The sequence below is a fragment of the Homalodisca vitripennis genome, chromosome 4, assembly GCF_021130785.1.
Source record: "Homalodisca vitripennis isolate AUS2020 chromosome 4, UT_GWSS_2.1, whole genome shotgun sequence".
Taxonomy (NCBI): Eukaryota; Metazoa; Arthropoda; class Insecta; order Hemiptera; family Cicadellidae; genus Homalodisca; species Homalodisca vitripennis.
This window is the reverse complement of record NC_060210.1, coordinates 119,737,439-119,755,370: the sequence shown is the minus strand read 5'-3', so window position 1 is coordinate 119,755,370 and position 17,932 is coordinate 119,737,439. Positions and strand designations below refer to the sequence as shown.

Below are 17,932 nucleotides of genomic sequence, written 5' to 3'. Positions count from 1 at the left end.
GTTGAAGGGCCGTACGCATTGTAAAGAGCTGGTATTGTGCTTTGTCGCAGCTTACAATAATCTGCCTTTGTACAGCCAAGGTCGCTCGCTATGTACTGGCCTATACTTTCCCTCGGCAAGACCTTCGTACATTGTTCACCAAGGCGACGCTGTTAAATGTGTACTTGCAATAAATGCAACCTAATACTGAATTTCTTACTTAATTTGAAACTGTTGTCGATATCAACAACAGAGGGTATATTTTCACCGGTTATGACAACTTTATGCTTAAATATTACTAATTATTATTTAATTTAAAATTACTATGTGGGAGTTATGATTCACGTAAGTAACAAAGAATATAACTACTGTAGAAATAAGACGAGTATAATTACATTGTGTTTTAGTATCTCTCTATTCCAATTCAGTTGAGAAACTGGAATAGTGATGCTATCAGCAAAAAAATTGATAACGAGAAAAAAGTTTTAAGACACGGATACTATTGACATAAACTACTTAACAAGTAGTGAAAAGCAATTTGGCATCCTATAAATAAAAATGGGAAACTCGACAAAAATATTTATTAAATTAAGTACTAACATAAGAACGATAAAGCTAAGACAAACTATAAAAACAGTGGTTGCTTGACAATTGAAAGATGATGTTGTAAATGATTGCTTAACACTATTTGTTTATGTTGTGCGCCCAATGATACATGTTTTCGTATACATGCATAACTAGTAACCAGGCCGACCATGGCTCTCTTCCCAATGCTTCTTTCTGTATCAGGGATGGAGGTCATGGTGACTAACACAGTATGGAGCTACTGGAATCATTTACATCACCTGATCATGAATGGGAAAACTATCATTCACTATCAGCATCATGTAATTCTTAGATACCTTCAGCCATACTTCCTAGCCTTTGAAAATCATAAAATCTATTCCAATTTCCAATCTGGGGGGGGGGGGGGGTGGGGGGGGGGGGGGGTGGGGGGGGGGGGGGGTGGGGGGGGGGGGGGGTGGGGGGGGGGGGGGGTGGGGGGGGGGGGGGGTGGGGCCCGATAACAATGGTTGGTATTAAATTTTTTTTATGATGACTAGAAGTGTCCGAAATATTTTTTTTTAAATAGGCCTGCAGGCAGTTTCGGGCCTGTAGCAGTCACACTTTGAATGGTGCTGTTATAGTACTACTTCGTTGCAGTCATGTTCATGATTTGGTTGGCAGTGACAGTTTTGTTATGTCAACAACTTACACTAACCAACAAAACATCTGTTTTATAAACCATTGCTTATAACCTAGGTAGCATACATGTTTTGGTTACTGACATTTTCTGTTTTAGAGAGTGAAAATTACGTAAAATGATTATGGTTTTTTGTGAGTTTAGTGGAGAGTTCTGAGTATTTTTTGTTATAAGTGTAGTGAATTTTATAATGCCACGTTCAAAGCCTGCTTTCAAGAAACGCGTTTTCAAAGGAAATCAACATAACCCTCCAACTAGTCCTAGGCCTAGTTTTCTCAGGATCAAGTAACAATCGAGGTACCAATACTCCAAATGTGGATAGGCCAAGACCTCAAAGTGCATCTTCTAAGAAGGTCAGTCCTTTTTTGAAACAGTACCAATTGAATGAAAATGATGAGTCTGAAAACTGTATAGTTAATATAGGATTGTTGAATGAGGCTCTTAGTAACGTTTCAGTGTGTAAAAATTGCCATGGCCAACTTGTTTACAAAGTAAAACACATTGTAGGCCTAGCATCAAAAATTATAGTCAGCTGTTCTGATTGTGAAAACACTATTACTGTGACAAACTCTGAATTAGTCAGGCCTAACCACTAATCAGAATGAAGCAAAGTCTGATAGGCCTAACACATTTTATGACCTAAATCTTCGTTTGGTTTATGCTATGCGTAACATAGGCAAAGGTAGAGTGGCTGCGGAGAAAATTTGCGCTTTTATGAATCTTACACCTCCGCCTTTGAGATATCATGAACATGAGCATTACGTTGGGTTCAATTGCTGAGTTAGTGTGTAAGAAGTCAATGCAAAGTGCTGTGCAAGAAGCTGTATCGGATAATGATGGTTGCAGAGACCTCGCTATAGCTGCTGATGGCTCATGGCAGAAAGCGGGGTCACCTTTCACTAAATGGAGTGGTATCAGTGACATCTTTATCAACCGGTAAGGTCCTAGACATCGAGATTTTATCTAAATATTGCAGATGCACTAATAGACCTAAACAACACGCATGGTGATGGCTGTATCGCAAACTTTGAAGGTTCTAGTGGAGCCATGGAAAGTTGCTGGAGCAGTCGCAATTTTTCAGCGCTCGCAGGCATTGTATGAGGCTCGTTACCTTGAATACCTTGGTGATGGAGACAGCAAGGCGTACTCCAGTGTATGCGAAGCCAAGCCCTATGGTGATACTGCCATAACAAAGATAGAATGCATAGGCCATGTCCAGAAACCGGATGGGATCGAGATTAAAAAAATCTAAAAGCTAAGACTAAAACACTCCCTGACGGCTCACGACTTGGCGGCAAGAACAAGCTAACAGGATTCTGCCATTATTCAGCTCCAAAAATACTACGGATTGGCAATTAGACCGCAACACAAACTCTGTTGAAGACATGAAAAAAGCCATTTGGGCAGAGTTTTTCCATGTGATGTCTTCTAATGAAAGGCCTCAACATGGAACTATGTCCATATGATGAAGAAACCTGGTGTAAGTACCGCAAAGCCGTAAAATCCAATGAAAACTATGATCATGGCAGCCATTTTCACTTGCCTGAAAACCTAATGACATTTATTAAACCTATTTTTCAAGATCTAGCCAATCCAACTCTACTGGGCAAATGTACTAAGGGGAAAAACTCAAAATCCCAATGAGTCCCCTCAACAATGTCATTTGGACCTACATACCTAAAAGAACATTTGTGGAGATTAAAACTTTGAAATATTGGCATATATGAAGCTGTTACAAGCTTTTAATGATGGCTACATTGGCAAATGCAAAGTATTTCAAGAAATAGGAGTGTCACCAGTGGCAGCATTTTATTACAGCAATGAAAAAGCTTGACCGGCGGCGGAATTTGGAAGGCAGAGAAAGCTCAAGAAGATATAGAGAAAAAAAATTAGACAGAAGAAAAACTTACTAAAAAGAAGTCTGGAGGATGAATATGAGGAGCAGGAAGGAGATCAGCCAGCCTATGCACCTGGAATGTACTGAAAAAGGTAATTAAAGCAGTATTTTTTCCGTTTTTTTTTGTGTTTTTCCGAAAGTTGCGGTTTTCAATACAAAAGTACATTTTTCTCAAAAAACTACAAATGGATAGGAATATGAAATTTTTTTTGTATGTTTGTAGCACTGTTTTACATATGTGGAACCACTAAAAACATCACATTTCACTGAGTTCAATATTTATATACATACATATACACATATTTATATAGGTTTTTGACAAGCGTTAAAACAAAAATATATAAACTTTTAGGGTATATGCCAAAAAAATTTTTTTTTTTGGTTCCACGTGTTCCCCTAGAAGCCCTCTTTCTTTAAATGAAAAAAAGAATTATGAAAGATACCTCAAGTAGTTCTTGAGATAAGTGTACCTATGTTAACATTACGAAAGATAGGGCGAAGTGCTCCCCTTAACGCCTGAACAAGAGGATAGATTCTAGAACTCGAAACGTAGTGTTTATTTTAGTAAAATACAACGATAGCTAATGCCCTGTAATTCTTTAATTTTTAAATTGTATCACAATCTTAAAATAATATTGTACACACACTCACACATTGTTAAACCATACTGTCAAACTTACATTACATACTCTCTGCAAACAGTTACACTAATTTAGATCTTACCTGATGTTTAAGAAATTCCAGCGGCTCATCATGAACTCATCGAATAAATTGCGTTAAACACCAAAAGACATTTGAGACGAGTTTTAAATGAATTGGATTGTAATACTTTTACAGTATTAGGGAACACAATTAGGGAATGTAGCAGAAGATCCAGGTAGTTCGGGTAGTTGCCAATCGCACGCACCCCCACAATCACAAGGACAGAGTTGGGGCCAGTCCGGCACCTGCCATTTTCAGCAAGCATGAAGACAATACTCTTTCATGTTTCGTCTGGAAAACCCCTATAACAGCAAGGGAGCTCCATCCTTTTATCCCAATATCTCTCTCTACACTTGCAGGCAATGATGAACCGTTCATGGATATCCATGGGGTTGCACGATGTAGGCGGAACCCCAAACACATAGTTTTTGTTCTACCCAGAGTAGATTCAACTAGAAGGTATAATACATTAGGGAGACAGAAGTGAACCCTCCTAGTTCGTACTCTTTATTTTATGTGTAGCAACACAAAACATGTATGCTCACAGCACAACATATTTACACACATAATGAACATACACATATACATATATGTATGTACATATCTTTTTGAGATCACTTTGGGTTATTGTAATAAATAGTATATACCTTAACCAACAATTTCAAAGCCAATTATTACGGTATTATACTAACAATTTATATGAGAATAAATAGATAGTTTAAATTAATGTTTCTACAAAAATTGTCATTGCGGTCATCTCCCCCACCTAATAACTGCCACGATCATTCAGAAAGATCAGTTTCTAATGATTCAGCCGGATCATTTGAGAAAGATGAAGTCACCAAGCCTCTGGGTTCAAGACAGGTTTCTCCAGACGATCTCGTCACTCGTAATGGTGGGTCGGATGACTTGTTGCAGATAGGTACTGAGATTGTAACTCGCCAACGTGTTAAAGGACTCACTTACCGTTATATTTTTAGTTTCGTGTCTTTGTCAAGGATTTCATGTACTGCTATTCAGTGGCGTAGCAAAAGGGGGGGGTGGCGGGGGCGGGCCGCACCAGGTGTCACTTTTTTGGGGTTACACACCCACCCGGTCTCTCAACTTTAAGAACAATGTACAAACAAACAAAAAATAAATCGCTAGCACAAAAATTTATTTTACGGGGATTCCCCCACTAGCACTAGCTCAGCTCTATGTAGCCTATAATTCGGGTATTCCCGCAAAAGAGCCTGCCGCTGTCGTGGGGGATTCCCCGTCCCATACTCGAGATCTTTGACGTTTCAGTTGCTCGTTTGTTTCGTGAAGTGTGTTGTGTTTGGTTGGCGTGAATTGTTAAACGTGTATTATTTCTATAGTGATAGATATTAAAAAGAAAAATATATATCCATGACCTTTATCATATAAAATGTATTGCTTTTTACTTTCGATCGGGTGACACCACCAACTTCCGCACTGGGTGCCACACAAGGTAGCTACGCCACTGCTGTTCGGTACAATAAGGTTTTCTTTTTCTCTCCATAAAAAACAAGATGTGGTTAAGAAATCGTTGTCTCGTTCCAATTTTGTCGAACTCTGGCACTCGTGAGTTTTGCTTGACTGAGATCCATTTTCTCAATTAAAGGATAAAATCTACTCTGACATACATAATTTTCTAAAATACATGTCCAGGATTTACCAGGAAGAAAGAAAATAGCTATTTAAGATTTATATTGATGTTGGAACATTCTCTCGCAATGGGTGTCGTTGATATTGGAGTGCAGAGGAGGCACAAGATCGAGTGAAGAAATTATACAAGGACATTTTCTGAGGGATGATTCGCAAGAGGAGATGAATTGGTGTTCAGTGATTTGTACGCTGCGAAAGTGGCCAAATTGTGAGGTAACCAATACTTAAGGATGGCTCAGTCTCAGAAGTACAATGTCGGAGCCAAGAACAAGATTGTCTACTTATGGGAAGAGGAGAAGATGATGGTGTATAGTTTGGGCATCTTAAAACGCGTTGTTGTAATTGACTTTGAGCCGAACTTCTTAGCTGTTAAGTGGAATTACAGCATGAATTTCTCCAAGGCATCCAAATTGACGTCAGTGGATGGAATAAAGTGACATCAGAGCCCTGAAAAGACTGTACAGAGTCAGCTAATCAATTTGTTACTTTATAACAATTCCATATATTCTTCATCAGCTGTTTTAAGTCAATTTTGAATATAAAGTCATCAGCCTATTGCAATCGTCCTCGTGGTAACTCTACTGAAACTTTTTTTGCATAACTTCACCAAACTTGAACTCCAGAGTCAAAAACCATCCCACATTCAAAATGTTATATCTGCTAGATATCGAGGTTTATGGAAAAGGTAACTGCTCCTACATTAGCCCAAACAAGTTAAATCTTATAAATGTCTAGCCTAAGTTCGTTGGATAGCTCTGTACGCAATAGTTTCAATATGGCGGCGGTTTCAATTTAAACCACAACTCCGTTTTTTTCTGAAACTAGATAAAAACAAGCGTTCAGGAATGCTTATAAGATTTACTACATTTTTTATAAGCAATTTGTTGTATCTTCATTCAAGATGTTATCCCATCAGAATAAATTAATAATGTTACTTTTGTCACTAAATCCTACCCACTTATTCCGTCTTAGCTGGAAAGACTATTCCATTTAGTCTTAATGTAAAATAGTCCAGAATTACCCTTCACATTTCTACAGTACCTCGTGAAATTAACAAAAAGAGAAGGTAGCTTCAAAGGTTGTGACTATATTTTTATTAATAACTTTGCAACCCAACATCGATTCCACCCCAGTTACAATAATTCACATTATGTATCTGCATGTAAGTGTTTGTTATATTTAAACCTGATTGTAACACCATTGAGGACTCTGCAGAGGAAATCAACTATTTATATCTTTCTACATCCTGACTGACGATGATGTATCGGCATTGGGTGTATACAGATAAGATAACGTAAAATAAAGATTTGAATAGCCGGCTGTAGTGAGATGACCTTGATCTTTCTAAGAACAATCTCAAACCTTGTGCACATTTACGCCGTTATTTTTTTTCGTAGCGTTATGGAAAATGACTTATTTTGAATATCTTATTACTACGCATCTAAACGCTATCTGTTTTTTTCTTGTTGTAGAGTTTATACTTTTTACTATTTTAATGATGAAGTATAAAAAAAGTTTGAAATTCTTCCGAATAATCAATAAAGTGTTGAATAGAAACTAAATAAAAAGCTTTTGAACACGTATTAATGATATAATATTTAATTAATATTAAAGTCTCTGTAATAAATAATTAAAATATAGCTCTAACAAGTAAAAATAAGGCCATAAAAGTGTATGAGGTTTAACATGGTTCTTATGGGGGATAAAACCAAGATGAACTCCACTATAGTCGCCTCTTAGACAGAATTAAGTAAAGTAGATCTTGCCATTCATTTCCTCTTACTTACTTATTGTCATTACCGATTATGTTAGTGCCTATATAGATGAAACGAATAAAATAATAGTTTCTTTCGAATCTTAAAGTTTTGCTTTATTTCCGTCCTTTCCTAGAAAATAGGGTGAAATCTTTCGCTAGTTGTAGTTCGCTAACAAAGCGTTTACGGAAAATGTTTATATGAATTATTTTGATGAGAGGAAAATCTCAGAAGTTTGTCAGGTTACTCGTGGAGCACCGTGTATAAATATCAGGAAACCGATAAAAATAGTAACATACAGTTAAATGAAATATACGAAATATTGTATAACTGTAAGCTTAATTAAAAAGAGGACTGTAAATTTATATTTTATGACAAATAGTATATTAACACAATATGTGTACTATCAGAGCAAAAAAAACCCATTTATTCTAACAATTGCGTTGGTCGGTTTTGCATAAGACGTTTTGGGAGTTCTTATTACAGAGCAGTGGATCTTACAATCCAAAAACGTAAGTAAATTTAAGCATGTACTTGACTGACTAGGATTTTCAGCCTGTAGTCTTGAGCCTCAATAGTATCAGTAAAAATGAAACAAAATACTGAAAAGCACTTAGTGACCATGTAGCAGCACTTTGAGTTGTGTGAGTACATTTGGAGGATACCGGTTCTTCAGAGTAGAAATAAAATTTGAAAATCAAAACTAAAACGAATATATCTCTAACTCGTAAATTTGGTAACAATTCATTTAGTAAACTATTATTACATATTGGAAGTAATTTAGGGTTAAATAAGATTGTGTTAGTTAACGAAATTATCAAAATTCTGTTTATTATAATGTATGCACTTCATTTACACATATTTTTCACTCTCCGTTTATATTTTTCGGCACTGCCACCATTTTTTGTAAATTACAAAGACCACGTAACAAAAACTCTGAAATTTTTACAACATTTAATAACAGAAACTGTAAAAAATACATTTTACTCTTCCAAGCAAAGTATCGTTAAAATACTTAAGGTGGTGTAATCGGTTTTGGATTTAGAGAATTTTTTTATGATGAATTCATAATTCGTTAAGATGAATTATACATTCTCTGAATGTATAAAAAGATAAAACTTTTTCGTTCCATGTAAAATTAATTCCCAGAAAAAATTAGGAAATTTAGGCAATTTTGTAATCTGGCCCTAATAACAAATTTATGAATATAGAAAAATGAAATTTTACAGCATGTACGATACATCCCTACTAATATTATAAATGCGAATGTAAATTTGTTTGTTACCCTTTCATGTGAAAACTATTTACACGACCATCATGACACTTTGTACACATATTCTTGGAGGTATTAGAAGTAATATAGGATATTAATAAACAAAATTTATTTTTTACTAAAAAAATTTGTCAAATATCTCAAAATCTCTCTACTTCAACGCCATCTAGCATCCCAGTAATGAAGTTCCAACCCTGAGTACTGTCATACCTGCACACTGTATTATCGATGGTCACGTTAACATCTAATCCAATCCAATCCAATCCATCCATCCAATTGATTATAATTTCAGCTGCTCGGAATTCTTCTATATTTAATTTTATTTTCTTCTGTTATTATTACATGCAATGTAAAACTATTTGAATTTTTGAGGCCAAGTGTAATTTTTGTGGTTGGATGCTATTTCATTATTTTATATCTTACTCACTGATTCCAATTCTTACTCAGTTCTTTTAAAAATGCTTCGGAGGCGGAAATCTGGTCTATTCAAAAATTAGTCGCGGGCCCGTGCAGCAAAAGTTTCGCGGAATCAAGCGATTCACGCAGAGCTGAGACGACAACAGCAAGCACAGCGACAAAGTGTTTTGAGAGCAGCCGGAACGTCTCTTCAAGCACAAGTTCACTCAGAAAGACAAGCTGCGCTGCAGGCAACTAGAAGAGCGATAGAAACGCCAGAACAATCGCATGAGAGAAGAATGCATAATGCAGAAATGCAGACCACGCGCCGTTTCATGCGTAAGATTGGTCTGTATTTAATAGTACTGGGTTATCACATTAATTCATTTCTATAGTAATGATCTCCGATGTTTATTTAATAGCTTAAATGCGAGCGAAGTCGCGGGTAAAAGGTAGTGAGTTATATTACGGAGAGAAACATGTTTTTATTCACTTATCACTTAAGAAAATTATGTGAATGTGAAATTAAGTGTTTTAAACTTGTCATTCTCAGGAGGATATTTCACATTTTTCTTCAGTTCTTTTTATTTGGGCCTGATTACAAATTATCTGAACTTCCTACTTTTCAGTACTAATTTCACGTGGAGTGATCAAAAACATTTTTCTGCTCTTTCTATATTCAGTAAAGTTATCTCGAATTTATCACAAAAAGTTTCCTAGCCTAAAATCATCTTCACTACCGTACCGATCCAGTGTATAATTATGGACCTTTGAATCACTGTTGGGACAGGCTTGTTAATATATGATAGTTGGCGATAATGTATTATTTCAATAGGAGAGACGTGGGGTTCGTAAGGAAAATATTAGTCTAAGCATGAATTAAGTTGCATGTCGTTAAAATGCCCGACGTCACGATTTGGTAACGATATATGTAAAATGGAAATGTCATTAAGAGGACCATTGGAATATTACATATGCCACATAACTGTGCAAAAATCTGAAAATCAATTTATAATATTAGCTAATATTTTAGCATTAAACAATATTTCACATCCGTACAATAAGAATGAATCGATAAATGAATGATTGCTAAGCGCTATCTTGAAAACGAATGGCTTGACCAATTTGTAAATGAGTCTTAGATTTTTATTGATAATTTATAAGTATCGAGAGTAATGTCTAAGTGCAATCTTGATTTGAAATATATCAGATGTATCAATTCATTAAATAGATTTTTGTGCAGTAATAATGTACAATCATTGCTATAGTGTCTTAATTGTTATTTAGAACATACTATGTAGCCTACATTGTTGAGTAATAACATAAACATTAACATTTTAAAAATTCACACACTTTGTATGAATGTATAATTTTTCATATTTTCAAAGAGGATAATATTACTGAAATATTGGATTTTAATAAATAGTGACTAATGTTAAATTTTCAATGTTTTTGTGTGCAATTTAAATTATATTATTCCACCACTTTAGTTAGTAGTTTCTTTGTCATATTATTGAGTCATTAAACTACGTAGTTATGAAATTACAATTGATATAGAGTTTAAACAACTTATTACATCAGAGTAGGGAAATGCATAGAGTTGAAGACCCCAACGTTTGAAATTATAGGATTAACTTAGTTTCGTAACTATAATATGAACAATTACAAATTTTTAACACAATTATAATACGATATCTAATTTAGGTTAAAATATCTGCACATCAAAGTAAGTAAACAAGTTTGTAGGATCAATATCGTGTTATAGAATTTGAGATTGGCGCCACTGATATAAACCGGAAACTAGAACATTCCGTTTCCGGTGAGATAGTGAGGGCACTACAACGCAAGAGTGTGTTGAAATCAAATATTGTCACCAACTTTTAACATTGAATTTCCACTTTTTATTTTATACTCTATGTTACGTTACTCTGTTGACAAGTTTTAACAGAGGGTAAAACATATGTTTCAATAGAGAGTAAAACATGTGTTTAATAAACACAAAATATCACAGCAGATACAAAAGTCGTGTTGTATTATTACTGTGACCTTCTTTGAGGAAAATTGTGACCGTACTGAATATAATAGGTTTGTTTAGTACTATATCAGCCTATTAGAGGTTTGAAGTCATGTTGAAGTTACTGGGAGAGTTGAAAGGCTACCTGAAGAGGCAGGAGGTGGAGACGGACAACGTGGTGTTTCGACTTCACCACACCTTCACCACGGTCCTGCTGCTGGGGTGTTCCCTGGTGATCACAGCCAACCAGTTCGTGGGCAGCCCCATACAGTGTCTCGTGGATAACGCTCTGAAGAAGTGGAACCGCGCGATCAACACCTACTGTTGGATCACCTCCACCTTCACCATGCCGGACGACTTCAATCGTCGAGTCGGCGTGGAGGTCGCCCACCCGGGGGTCGCTAACGACTTCGGGGACGAAGGCGCCAAGAAGTATTACACCTACTACCAGTGGGTCTGCTTCGCCCTGTTCTTCCAGGCCGTCATGTGCTACACCCCGAAGTACATCTGGGACATCCTAGAAGGAGGACTCATGAAGTCTGCCACCGCAGGCCTGAAGATCGCCATACTCCATAACGAAGAATTGGCCAAAAAGAAGAAAGCATTAATCGACTATTTATTGAAGCATTACAAGGTAGTTAGTCACTAAACTCTAATAATAAGCCTTAATTTCTGGACCTCTTAAGTTTCTTTCCGCAATTCGAGGCTGCAGTATAGTAAGAGGCCACCACTGCAATCGTATCAGGGTACTAAATTATCAATTAGAAATACTTAAACTATCGAATACAAAAACATTTGAATTACAATTAATGTTTATCAGCTCTTTTTAATGTATTAAATAACAATATTGTTCCAAATTAATTCAAAGTAGTATAATCACTTGTATGGTACTTGAGTAATGGCCGCTAGTATATATGTTGTGTCACTAGCTGTCACACACATTTATCCTTAAAAACAGTAAAAAGTAACTAAATGTTAAATTGTATTGTTTTGTTACATTTTATAGAGATACACATAACGTAGATAATTTTTTATTCATCAATAAAATTATTAATATTTTAGATTTAAAACAGCTAAATTATATTATAATTTAACGTAGTCTATCTATAACGTAATTCGTGTCAAAATTTTTGTTTCTACAGTTTAAATAATCATAAATATGATTCTATTTTGGTAGTGGCCTCTTATTATACTCCATCCCAACCCCATTTAACGTGAGATAAAGCAGTCGAAATTGAATAGTTTAAATTAAAGTTTTTACTTTTTCAAGTTTATAACAGTTGCTCTTCTTAGTTGCTCATAATTTGGAATGGGCAAACTAAAATTTACTCCTTTGAGATGTGTAGGCTATAGGAAAAACAATAAGGTGTTATCATTGGTTGTTCATATAACCTGTTGTTTATAATGTTGAAGGTTGGCCTTATGTTGGCTTTTCTTAATTAAATCACTATAGTGAATAATCACAATAAGTTAACGAATATTGTAAAACATTAAAATGTTTTAATGTTTTACTGTTAAATAATTTTAGGAGGCCTTTCGATAACAAAATCTTCTTGGCACATCACAAAAGTAAATGTCTCTTGCATAACATTTAATTTTTCAACAGGGGGTGGTTTTGGGCTCTGGGTGTCTTGTTCGGTAAAGTTATGCAAAAATGTTTCTTAAGGGCGATTGCAATATGCTCATTTTGTATACAAAATCTATCTAAAATGATATTGAGGTGAAGCGGGATTATGATGCGATGTGTAAAAAAACTGGAATTTTAAAACTACACTCTAGGGAGTTTCCCAAACCCTAAAATCTACTGAGTTTTTAATACAGTTTAAAATTGTTTTAACGCTTTTCATAACAAATTCTCAGACTTAGATAATTTGTTTTCTAAGATTACTGTTATTTATATGTTTGGAAATGTTTTTTTAGAAATTCATACAATATTTTAGTGTGGAGGACTTTTTTGAGAAACTTTTTTACATTGGCTAACTATAGCTTTAGGAATCCATTTAACTGTCCTGTTTGACTTTCCTCCGTCCTTGGCTAAAACCTTGAACCAAATTTTCACAATTCAAGTCAAACCAATATAATCTTAATTATATGACTTAAAATGTGATAAATTGCTGCGAAGTGGGTTTCGAGTCTTTAAGTATTTTGGATACTATCATAATTTATTCAGTAGGTGATAGAAAATAATACGGCAGTTGTAATTGGTGTCGTACTAAATTCATGTCGATACATCTAGAAGAATCATATGAAAATGCGCCTTTGTTTGCATTTGCTAAACATTACATAGACTTAATTTTAAGTTTTCCGTTGATAAATGAATTATATTAAAACTTATAACTTCATACAGAAGCTACAAAGGGATAACGTGCGATTGTGTACCCATTAAGCATAATTCTGAATTAGGTAGGTTATTCTACTCTAATCATAATTTTTGTTTTGATTGCAAACAAAATGCTTCCAAAGTTTGCAATAAAAGAAACACTTCGCTTACCGAGCAACGCCGTATCTAATGTTAAGCGACAAGTCAGAGGCTGCTCCACTGTACCTGTAGTAGCGAACGTGCAAAATACACTGAATTGATTTAGTTAAAATAGTTGAGTTAGTTAAAATAGTAAAATACAGTAAAATAGTTTTTAAGTCATTAGGAGAATTCAGACCATCTGCGTAACTGTTGAGTTCTGGCATTGGTCATGATCATTCCTAAACTTAATCATTCCAAATATAAACCATATTGACTTAACCACGAACTTACGTTTGCTGCTAATATGTGGCTACAAAATTAATACAAGTTTACGACGAAATATTTACTTCTGGCTTAGTTGATCAAAATATAAATAAGCATATTTTGATCCTACGATGTCGGTATGATATAAAGGAAGGAAGCATTGCCTTCGTTATTGATTTTATAACAACCCGCTCTTTCTGGCCGTTCATCGGCAAACTAAATGGTGCCTATTTTCTATTATTTGATGAAAGAAAAGTCATAATTATCCAATAATTTCATTTTTATACACGAGGGCTTTCAACATCAAAGATGCCATCGTCAGGTGTGAATCAACAATTTAAAAATAAAATTATTGGATAACTGTGACTTTCCTTTAATAAATTAATTGAAAGTAGTGTATTCCAATAAGAACACCTCATCCTTCAATAAATGGTGTCTTCTTGTGATTAGAACGATTAAAATAATTTTTTGTAAATAATTGATAATTCCTTTCAAGTTTCACAAAACTATGCAATATTATTTCGTGTAGTAAGGAAAAATACATTTTCATAATATAATGTAGCTTGAGGGTGTTTAGTGTCTCTTGTTTAGATCCAACCAAATTTACTTAAGACATACTAGATCATTTCCGTATTTTTGGGACATATCTTAATTATTTCTACTTTATTGTGGTAGGTGTTTGAAATATACAATTTTCAAATCCAAAGTTTTCTCTGATTGAATGTAAATTTAAAATTTCAAGCCAGGTGCTACCTGAAGCTTTATTACGAGCATTACATGTAAACGAGGAAATGAAAATATCCCATAATACAAATAGTTGATGACACAAAACGTGATTTACCTTAAAGCCGTTTACGTGACTTAATTTATTTTATTTTGCAGTTCACTACCAAAATTAATACAAAAGTACAGAGTTCGCGGGAGAGCTATCTATGGGAGGGGGGAGAGCTGAACTGGAGAGCAGAACAACGGTACTTGGAGCCTCGTTTGAGAGTAGCGCGTGGAGACTGGTGGGAGAGGGGAGCGAGGGGCAGGGAGCGGTCGACAGTGGGAGTGGTGGGGATAGTATCAATTGTAGTACGCGAGCAGTGAGCAAGGGGAAGCGTAGAGCGAGTGCTTCGGGCATACGTCCAACGTGGCATACGAAACTAGGCGTGTTTTAGTTATCGTGTTGCGAGTTTTGAAAACATAACCTGTTAGTGGTGATACGAACCTGCGGAAGCTATGAAATCTGATCTGAAGATATTGTGATTCCGTGAACGAGTGAGTGAAAAAAGCGCGGCCATTTTGAACGTTGGGGTTGTTTACAATAACCAAACAGTCTGCAGCAACCTGAACAAATATGTTGAAGTTATTAGGAGGATTAAAGGACTACCTGAAGTGGCAGGATATCACGACAGACACCGCGGTGTTTCGTCTGCATAACACATTCACGACGGTACTGTTGTTGGGATGTTCCCTGGTGATCACCGCTACCCAGTTCGTGGGCACCCCTATCCAATGTATTGTCAACGGCCTGCCGACCCATCCCATCAATACATACTGTTGGATCACCTCCACCTTTACCATGCCTGACGCCTTCAAGCGACAAGTCGGGGTTGAGGTCGCTCATCCAGGAGTTGCTAACGACTTTGGAGACGATGACGCCAAGAAATACTACACCTATTACCAATGGGTCTGTTTTGTCCTGTTCTTTCAAGCCATTCTGTGCTACACTCCGAAATACCTGTGGGATGCCTGGGAAGGAGGACTGCTCAGATCTATCATCATGGGCCTCAACATCGGGATGTGCCATGAAGAGGAAAAGTGCAAAAAGAAGAAAGCACTCATTGACTATCTCCTGAGACATGTCAAGGTAACTAAAATAACTCATCTGGCAGCACTAACACCGATAGTTACTAATTACTGTTACAATAATTGTTAAGTGGTTGTTTAAGTTCAGAAGAGAAAAATAAATTTCCCTAATAGAAAATATTTGATTAGACTATCTTTGAAATTTAAAAAATTAACACCAGTTTATTTTGTTTGCATACAGTCATTCCACATATTCTCTAAACATAAGCATTTTATTATTTTTATAGCCTGGAACTTATTGGATTGTACAATAATAAAGGTTGAGTAACGTATGTATACGATTTAAAACAGTAATAAATGAACACAATAAAATAAAGAATATTTGATGAATATTACACAATTATATGAGGAAAAGAAGCGTGCAACAAATTTTGAGATATTTTAGTCTACTATGAATAATTTAGTAAATAAGTTGTTGTATTTTACGATATATTCGATAAATCTACTTTAATCCTTGAAATAAATGTAGTACAGACTATAACAATAATTTTATTCTGTGAAATATAATTAGTGTTTGCCTAAATACCATTTGGTCTAAAATTGTTCTAAAACAAACATTTGAAGGATATGGACTTTTGCCAAATTTTTTAAAATAGCGTAATATTCTTTAACATTTTAAAATTCTCTATAAAACATGCTTTTGAAAAAAAACATCTAACAATTAATTAGTGTAACAGTAACATGCTACAAAAGTTGTTATACTGCACTTGTTAACATACACCTGTACAATAGTAATTGACAGCAATAAACATCAAGATCTTTCATCAAGATCTTCTATTTACTGCAAACATGTCTTTGGTGGACAGGAAAAGTAAGTTAGACAGCTATAGTACGTACTTGAAACATCTACTTTCCTCCAGTTCTTGCCCTGTCTACAGGGGTCTACGCACGATTTAGCTCAGTACCTGAGGAAGAATTGATGTGCTGTTACCCACATCTTGCAACATCAAGGAGACCTAAATAATTCAATACCACACTTTAAAACGCATATAAGATAGCAAAATTATCAAGCATCATCAATGATTGTATTAAATATTAGAATTTAAGCTTTTTCGACAACCTGCGAGTATTGTTATTTATACTTATATGAAAGCAGACTGATGTTTGTAATACAGTGACAGTGCATGATTTCCATTTAAGTAGCATCAATTGGCATTGTCTGTCTGAGGTGTCAACTAAACTATGGACAACTGCCAACTAACAGATTGACAGATAATGACAAATAACAAGGTGCAGATCAGATAATACAATTAACATTGCTTTTTTTCTCTTTTATCTTACTCTGATATATAGCTGCATGAAGTTGTCAGTTCTGTTGACACATTCATACATCATTTGTATCATGACAGTGGTACATCTTACGCAGTTTACACACATCGGTATTGAAGGAAATGTCAGCCGAAACTGTAATTTCTTGTCATTTTGTGGTATCCATAATTTTCTTGATGCTACAAGTTACAGGTTATGCTTATAATCGGACCAATTCTCTTGTAATTTTTAAGTATTTTATGTACTGAGACATTGTGATAAATCAACAGTTAGTGAAATAGATCCTGTACATTGCTTCTAATTTGGAAGCAAAGGATAACAGCTAAAAGCTTCTTAAGATATTCGGAATCAAAGGATAACAGCTAAAAGCTTCTTAAGATATTCGGAATCAAAGGTAACAGCTGAATGCTTCTTAAGATCGTTTCTGTAATTCGCGAAAACACAATTTCTCAGGAAAGTAACAAAAATTATGCGTCATTTAAGTTACATTTTTCATGACATACAATTGTGGTTATCGATACAATTACATGTGTATATTAGTAAGGAGTTATTATATCATATGGTTAACACATTAACTACAGCAGATAACCTCAGGGTGTGCTGACCATTAAGAGTACTCAAGTCCACTCAGTGTAGAGCCGCACCGAAAATGTTACCTTTTTTCAGACGGAATTAGGCAAAGGCCTTATAAAAATTATTATTTTAAATTACGCACTTCGTGTTAGCGGCAAGAATTGTGTATAATCGTGTTAACTATTTGTTGTATTTAGGTCCTAATAATATTAAAAATGCAAAATTGACAGTTTGTTTTGCTTTCACACATAAACTATTTTACCGATTACACTGAAATTTGACATGGACATTCTTAGGGTCCCTGGGATAAATATAAGCCTATTTAGAAAATCCCTCCCGACTATGCCCCACTGTCGAAAATAGCGACAAAATCCCACCTTGGTCTCTGAATTTGTGTAATATGAATTATAAGAGGTCGTTAATTAATGTAATCAACTGTTCTGCATAAACATTGTTTATTATTATCAATTTGTTTATATTTTTAACGCTGTTTTAGATTTCAGCGGTTAGGTAAGTATCTATCTTAAAAAATGTAAAACATAAGATTGTGAGAATTTGATTCCGAAGACTCCCTTTGAAGCAGTT

The 17,932-nt window shown here is 35.2% G+C and overlaps 1 protein-coding gene across 1 annotated transcript in view; it reads left to right on the top strand.

The window, feature by feature from the left end:
* The first annotated feature begins 10,974 nt into the window (after positions 1–10,974).
* The window catches only part of LOC124361169 (innexin inx1), a 29,557-nt gene continuing 22,599 nt past the window's right edge, over positions 10,975–17,932 (top strand). The window contains exons 1-2 of the mRNA XM_046815209.1: positions 10,975–11,560; positions 14,991–15,506. Coding sequence (XP_046671165.1) covers positions 11,039–11,560; positions 14,991–15,506 — 1,038 coding nt within the window. The 5' untranslated portion in view covers positions 10,975–11,038. The remainder of the gene's footprint in view (positions 11,561–14,990; positions 15,507–17,932) is intronic.